The sequence below is a fragment of the Wolffia australiana genome, chromosome 20, assembly GCF_029677425.1.
Source record: "Wolffia australiana isolate 7733 chromosome 20, ASM2967742v1".
NCBI lineage: Eukaryota > Viridiplantae > Streptophyta > Magnoliopsida > Alismatales > Araceae > Wolffia > Wolffia australiana.
In genome coordinates, this window is record NC_135854.1 from 157,467 (window position 1) to 165,369 (window position 7,903).

The 7,903-nt window shown below is 44.7% G+C and overlaps 1 protein-coding gene across 3 annotated transcripts; it reads right to left on the reverse strand.

Moving 5' to 3' along the window:
• Positions 1 to 1,028: 1,028 nt before the first annotated feature.
• Positions 1,029 to 5,361, reverse strand: LOC144716260 (PH, RCC1 and FYVE domains-containing protein 1-like). Of its 3 annotated transcripts, XM_078591366.1 has the most exons (6): positions 5,231 to 5,356; positions 4,868 to 5,104; positions 2,894 to 4,777; positions 2,642 to 2,785; positions 1,907 to 2,406; positions 1,029 to 1,265 (listed from the first exon to the last, which is right to left on the reverse strand). In XM_078591366.1, the coding sequence occupies exons 3-6, from the start codon at positions 4,709 to 4,711 to the stop codon at positions 1,097 to 1,099; spliced, it is 2,631 nt and encodes an 876-aa protein (XP_078447492.1). In that variant the 5' UTR covers positions 4,712 to 4,777; positions 4,868 to 5,104; positions 5,231 to 5,356; the 3' UTR covers positions 1,029 to 1,096. The 3 variants fall into 3 exon arrangements, with proteins under 3 accessions (XP_078447492.1, XP_078447494.1, XP_078447493.1); XM_078591368.1 differs by lacking the exon at positions 4,868 to 5,104 and having other exon boundaries at positions 5,231 to 5,361; XM_078591367.1 differs by having other exon boundaries at positions 2,894 to 5,104.
• Between the last annotated feature and the right edge of the window lie 2,542 nt (positions 5,362 to 7,903).

Below are 7,903 nucleotides of genomic sequence, written 5' to 3' on the forward strand. Positions count from 1 at the left end.
TGATTTGTGTTTAATGAAACAATACAAGAGATTACAGAGTCTTAAATACAAAAATACAATAGAACACATGCATTCTTCAATTTCTAATGGAGTCTTCATTGTTTTTGACTTGGACTTGAATATTTGTCCTTCTGTTTTAACTAATGGCATATTTTGAATAGGTGAGTGTCATGTATGCTCAAATTTAAGTCTTTAACTAAGTTCATTTTCTATTGATTAGTTAATTGAGTGGTGATTAAGAGAATGAATCCACACTAAGGTGTTTAGGCTTTAGGTGTTGAGGAATGTATGAGAATAGAGAGGATGAGAGAGATAGATATGTGTATGATCCAAGCAAGAGGTGCTTACAAATATTAAAGAGTGGTATATAAATGATGTTGTTTCCATGTCGATCAAAGTTTTTTTAGTAGAGTTTGAACGTCGTAACTTTGAATGTCTCAAGGTCACATATATTTTATTATTTGTGTATTTTTTATCAAGCATTGGATAAATACTGGCCTCTTAGAGTTTCTTTTGATATCATCCTAAGAAAAATCTAATTGAACTAGTTAGCAATAACATAAATTGTCATGTATTTTTTGAAGTTTAAGAAGATTTTTATATTTTTATATTTAAACCACTAAAATATTTTAAATAAATAAAGTAAAATCCATCTAACATTAAGTGTTATGATTTTATTTTCAAATTACTATTTATTTTTATTTTGTGATTTTAGCCCAGGGCTTTGGCTCTTCTTATACTGTGGATCGCAATACAAAGTGGACACAAAACCTATTTCTTACATAAACACGATTTATTAGATAAATTTATTTCTGATATTGTGTTGCTACGGTAGCAGTTAAGACTACATAGTAGGCTGGTGGATCATAATGTAATGTAGAATATTCATATTGTACCGGCTGCCATGATCTTGTTCGTTGCCGCGGCTTATATATCGTCAATTTTTATCTCTTAGGGCTCAGTTATGCTTAAATGCAATAATGCTCATATTTGGGATCCTCCCTCGTGTTCCATGAAGCAGAGATTGGTAATAATTACCAACATATGAATAAATTTAATGGTATGTGGCCTTAAAAGTAATCAATTAATGGCAAAGTTAGGCTGCGGATTGAGAGGGATCATCACCCTCAGCCCCTGAAGTGGCTACCTTAGACGAAGATAAAGCTCCATTACTACGCGTGGATGGGCGGGCGTAGTGTTTGAAGAACCTGTCCTGGTTTGCCTTCCACCAGTCTTCTGCTTGTTGCTCGCTGAATTTCCTTCGGCTGCATTAATAACTATGGTGAGATAATTCAACCTTGAATAGTTGTTTAATCCGACCAAGTATACAAAATATAGATCATTCCTAAGAGACAAGTTCCTACGTTTTTTGCTCATAATTTAAAAAAAAACTTGTTAATAAAAAAATAGATCATTGAGTATTAGGCTTGACGAACATTAGCTTGTCTGTGGGCTTCTCAAGGAATGGGTCCTGCTACTTGAAAATATTTAAGATGTTTAATAAGAACATTAAGACAAACCAGGACTGGCTAAATAAGCCAAAACAAGTGAATTGACGATGGTTAATAAGAACATTAAGACATTACTATCCATTTATAGTCCGCAACATACGAAAGAGAAAATCACATCGAGTAAATGGCGAGAAAATCAATCAAACCAAAAGGGCTTACTCGGCATAAAAAAACGCAAGGGAATTCGGTGTAATCTGCACAATCCTAGGCGCGATAAAATCATAGGAGAAAAAACGTTGTTTTTGTGGGCTTATATTTTTCTAGATATTACTGTAGAATGGTTAATGATCGAGGGCTGAAAAAACTTACCCCATACACTTAAAAGATAATTTACAGAAAGGTAATGAACTCCTTCCCGGGGATTTTTATTCTAGTTTATATAAAAATGAACGTACCTAAATCTCACTCTCTTGAAGACCTTCGTCTCATCTGGGAGTACGATAACCGTGACGTATACACCTGGTTCAAACTGTTCCACAATTTCCTTTCCTCCTCCGAGGTCATTCTTGGGTGCCGACCCCGGGTCAGTGTCTATGTTGTCTCTCTGGTTTCCTTCCTTGGTATCCGAATGATCAGGTCTAGAGGTAGTATAATGTTGATTTGAGAACGGAGACGCCGACAGGCTTCTAGACGGGCTTCTTGATTCCGTTGGGCTTCCGGGTGAGGAACCAACGAACGCGCCGATGTTGATATTTGGGGTTGAGAACGAATTTTCATCATATTTTTTCGTTTCCTCGTTCCTCGTCCCCTCATGGGAGATATTTCGGAGACCATGGTGATACTCTGGTCTTCTACTTGACGTACTTTCTTTGATTTTCAAGCCATGTTCTTCAGCGGTAGTCGTCGGCATGCCCGTTTCAGTTCCCACCACGTCTTCATCGAGGGGATCTTTTCTCTGCGAGAGATATTGATATGCATGAATACGTCAAATTATGGAATTTGATTCATTTGATACAAATTTGATTTTACTGGAGATAATGAGTGCACTTGGATTTCTTGAGTATCGTGTACCTCTACTTTCTCTCTTGCGAAAACCAAATTTGGGGAGATGGGCTCAGGCATATTCATATTAGTTTCAAGACGATTCTCGAATTATTTATCCAAGTAAACATGTTGCTGCGTAAATATACCTTAGTCACTAGAGACTTGACAATGCCTAGAGACGTCAGTCTTGAACTTTCTTCCTCGTCCGCCGACATCCCCTCCAGGGCCTTCCTTTCGTATCTTTGAATCACTGCATCTTGAGCGTCACACCTCTGTTTCAGCGTCTTAACCTGTGATTTGAGCACACGCCAAAGAAATTGGTTCTTGATTGATATAAATAAAAAGGGTCATGCTAACGTAAGGACAAATAAAATAAAATAAAATTGTGGAGAGTTTACCTGCGCTTTAAGCGCGAGAACTTGCTGGTTGAGGAGCTCGTTCGAGTTCTTGAGGCTATCCATGGCGCTCTTGGGGAAGACGGGATTGCCGAGTCTGGGAGACGTGGGCCTGGTGGAATACGGCGAAGTGGATCTAGATGCTGGGGGAGACGGCGAGGTGGCGACGGGTTTCAGCGCCGCTTGAAGCGCGCTTATCGAGCCGAAGATGGACATGTCCTTGAGCTGCAGCAGCGACTGCACCGGAGCCGCCCGCGATGAAGGTGAAGACTCTTCTCTTGCGGCTTGCTTGGCGGCCTTGGCGGCGTCGAAGAACCGCAGCGGCTCGACGAGCGGCGCGATCAAGGCCTTGGAGACCCTCGTCTCCCTGTTCGTCGCCATCGTCGCCGTCGATCTCTCCCGCAGGTCGACGGACCGCCGCTGCGCGATGGGGTGGCGCTTGGCCTCCGCCGCGGCCTCCGCCGCGCGGAGCTTCACGAAACAAGAGTCGCAGACGCGGTGGGGCTTTCTCGGGTTGGGCGCGTGCGCCGCCCGGAGAGCCTTCTTGGAGGTGCAAGAGTGGCAGTGGACGAGGCCGCAGTTGTAGCAATTGTGCCGCTTCCTGGTGAAGCCAAAGGCCTGGCGGCAGCCCGAGCAGAGGGCCTGGTCGGCGCTGGACACCCACTTGTGGATGCACACGCAGGCCGTGAAGTCCGAGCCGCAGGCCAAGTTCTTGACGCACCGGTCTCGGAGCGCCTCCACCATGGTCGGGGTCTTCCTGTCTTCCGTGTCGCCGTGGCCGAGCCGGCCGTTGGCACCCTTGCCCCAGGTGAAGACCTCGCTCCTCGCCGTCAGCACCGCGACGTGGTGAGCTCCGCAGGCGATCTCCTCCACCGTCTCCCCGACCAGTCTGTCCTGAACCACGCAGGGGAGTGATCCGTCGGAGTGGGGGTTTCCGAGCTGGCCGTGGCGGGGGCTGCCCATGGCGAAGACGTGGCCGGACGTAGTCAGCGCGACCGTCATCGTCTCCCCGCAGGCCACCTGCTGGAAGCTGTAGTCGCCGAGGGAGGAGACGCAGCAAGGGAGCAGCCGCGGGTCCTTGTCGCCGTGCCCGAGCTGGCGGCCGTCTCCCCAGGTGAAGAGCTTTCTCGACGTGGCCTCCACGACGGCGGCCGTGTGCCAGACCCCGCACGCGACTCGCAACGTCCTCAGCCCGGCCAGCGCGCCGACCTCGCGCGGGCGCGCAGCGCTGCGCCGGTCGCCGTGGCCGAGCGCGCCGAACGTGCCGTCGCCGAAGGTGAATAGGCGGCCGCCACCGGCGACGAGGGCGGTGTGCCAGGGACCGCAGGCCACGGTGAGGACCTGGAGGCCCTGCAGCTCGTCGGAGAGGACTCTCTTGGGAGCCCAGCGGCCGTCCCCCCAAGTGTAGAGATCGCCGGAGGCGGAGATAACGCAGGTGTGGGACTCGCCGCAGGCGGCGGAGTCGACGGGGGAGAGGGCGAGCGACTCGACGGGCTGAGGGCGGGGGCAGTCGGCGTCGTGGCCGAGGCCGAGGCGGCCGCCGCCGTTGTCGCCCCAGGAGAAGACCTCGCCTTGCCGGGTGACGACGGCGGCGTGGCGAGCGCCGCAGGCGATGTGCTGGACGTCGAGGACGACGTCGGAGTCGAGGAGACGGGGGAGGAGCGCGTCGGAGGAGCCATTGTTGCTCCAGAGTTGGCCCCAGACGTAGACGTCGCCGAGCGAGTCGCCCTCGTCGGCGCCCGAGCCCTGGCTCGAGTTGCTGGGCAGGCTCGAGATGCTCACCCGGAAGCCGTCTCCTCCCACGCTCGATCTAATCTGCATGGCTGCTGCACCCTCCGGCCTTGTTCTTCTCCCCCGGGGACGTGAACATGCTTCTCAATGCTATTCCTGGGAGAAAAACGAACGCCTCATGCAATCGAAACGTTGAAAACAAGAGTTTTCGTCGAGATAATCTTATTTGATGATGAGAGGAGATACTAGAGCTCTTTTGGATCCTGGTTAATCCTCGGGTCGATGTGGTTTGTAGGAAAGTCGCGATTTTTCAGATCCATCTGGATCTCCGCAGAGATCGAGCCGTCAGATGGTGGTATTTTGAGCATTTCTCTGCAGATGAACGAGCATGTGATCATCGCCGATCAGTTCTTCGAGTTCCATGATCGGATACCCCACTCGATGACGCCCCGAGTTCAGATCATCTTTGTTCCTTTTTTTTTTCTGCGGTTCATTACACCATCTATGGGGTAAGATTTCGGTTCCTAAAATGGCCGTGATTCTTTGGTTTTGAGGTGCGTGCAAGGATTTCTTGGAGGCGAGAGAAGTAGATTTGTAGGAGAGTATTACCTGATGAAATACGTTCCGGCGGCTGGGAGACGTCGGCGATGGCGATCCCGATGGCGCGAGGGGTATTGCGACAGGGATGGCGATGACAAATTGGCGATAGAAAGTCCTAGAGAGAGAGACAGAGAGAGAGACAGAGAGAAAGACAGAGAGAGAGAGAGAGAGACAGACAGACAGACAGAGAGACAGAGAGAGACAGAGACAGAGAGAGAGAGAGAGAGAGAGAGAGAGAGAGAGAGAGAGAGAGAGAGAGAGAGAGAGAGACAGAGAGAGAGAGAGAGAGAGAGAGAGAGAGAGAGAGACAGAGAGAGAGAGAGAGAGAGAGAGAGAGAGAGAGAGAGAGAGAGAGAGAGAGAGAGAGAGAGAGAGAGAGAGAGAGAGAGAGACAGAGACAGAGATGAATTTTTTTTTTGCATCGAATGGTTCTTTAGGCCGTATCGAATGGTTGGGTTCTGTTTTGTCGACCACGCGAGACCCTCGGTTGGGTCGATTCAGCCTCGTCCCAGGTCGACCCAACCCTCTTGCTGGACTATCCCTATATCTTTCTTTTTTATGAAATATGAATTATTCTTATTTCAATATTTTTAATCTAACGAGGGGAAGAATACCCACGTCAAATCTCATTATAAATATAATGATGAGGGGGAGACAACGACTTTGAGGTGCATCTTAAAGAGGGAAGAAGTGACTCCTCGCTTGAGGAGAGTTCTATAATTTACCCAAAGACTTATCTGTAAGCTCAAGTTAGAATAATTTGAGCGAAGTAATACTGCATTAGATTACTTGTAACTGACTTCTGAAGGTAAATTGATGCTAGAATCAGTAGGTGCTATCCAGACTTTAGGACTCAATTTCTTGTAGCAAAAAAATGGTAGTTATTTGATAAACTCAGTTTATGTGTATTTTTAGTCATTGGATTAAAATGTTTAAGAATGCACTAATGGTGTATTCAATTACATGCAACTGACTTCTGTTATTAAATTGATACCAGAATCATTATGCGTTATCCATGATTTTAGAACTCAATTGATTGTAACAAAAGATTGAGAGTTGTGAAAAAGTAAGTGTATATGTGCATTTAGTTATTGCATTTAAATGGTTAATAAAAACAACTTCTTAATTTATAAAAGATAAGGTACTTATAAAAGGGTAAAGTTCATCACCAAAAATAACCTGTTAAGCTCAAATTAGTAAGATACTCCATGTAGAAGGAGATGTACCTAGGGAAGTTGGGAATTTTTTTTCACTAGATGGAAATGCCGCCCAGGAAGATTTCCTCCAGTTGTGTTATCCATCGCTAGATGGAAATGCCGCCCAGGAAGATTATCAGCTAACAGAATGATCCATTTTATCTCCTATAATAACCTCTAGGAATTTACTCACATGAGAAGGATAAAGAACTAGGACAAAAAAGGAATGGCTCAGCACAAACATCTTCATTTGTCTCCTCTTTGGCCCGTTAAGCTCCACTGCCCAATGAATCTTATTTCATTTCAATCAATTTATGTCTTTCACAAATAAATTATCAAATTTATTCATAAAAAATAAATATCCTGACTTAGATGAAAATAATCACGGTTATATGGGTTTTAAGCTAGTTAAACATTGCACATATTATTCATTACAATCTGTCTGACATTAATACTAAAGTCTTCGTTTATAAAAGATCATACTATGGAAACTGATAACTTTTATGATATTTAATAAGGAGACTAAAATACTTGGGCACAATAGCATATATGGCCTGGCTCATATCATGGGTTGATCATGTGACCATTAGTGTGGAGACAAGTGTAGGAGGGATAGTGGATGTTCTTTAGGAAGAGGGTTTGATAAAGAAGGTTGGTTCATGACACAATTGTGTAAGTGGCCCGTAGACTTGAGACACCAAAGATATCTTGAGGCATCATGAGTGTTTGAGTATTGTCTTATGAATATCTAGTCATGGGACTCCAAAGAATTAATAGCTATTAAAAAAATAAGTGAATGATAATTGTGTGAAATGTTGTATCATCCCCCAAAGTAATGAGAAGATACAGGCATGCTTTTGGACGACAGTGCAAGGAAGTCCCTATTCAAGATGAAAAAACTACAAAAAGAAAGTTGATCTAGGATTTATAAATGTATGATTCCAATTGGAATTACTAATTAGGATTTGACATTGAACATGCTCAAAGTCAGTCAGGTGAGTTGAGAAGATGTTACATTATGCATACATGGACGTGCTGATGGACATGTTCCATAAAGGATCTTGATAAATATAATACATCATATGATGTGCTGGGGACTTAAACTGTTGATTGGGCTAAATTGATATGACATTAGTTTTTATACATGTAAGATATAGTTAATATATTTGGCTAACATATAAGAACTTATCGAGCTGATGGAGTCATTAAATAGACTTGTATATTGTCTTAGATGTTCACTATTAATAGTTCAGTATTAGAGGAACTTATAGAGCTAATGGGATTTTGTGAAAGACTCAATTAAATATAACAGGAACTAAAGTCCTAAGGTAGGGTGGCCCATGTAACCTATCCTTGTGTGATGGAGAAGATGAGAACATTGATAGGTTTTTGGTAGTGTTCATAAAAAGCAAAACTTTTCTGATCTAATGTACTAAAGAATACATAAATATCCTAAAGACTACATATGAGTTTTTCTGGTCTATTT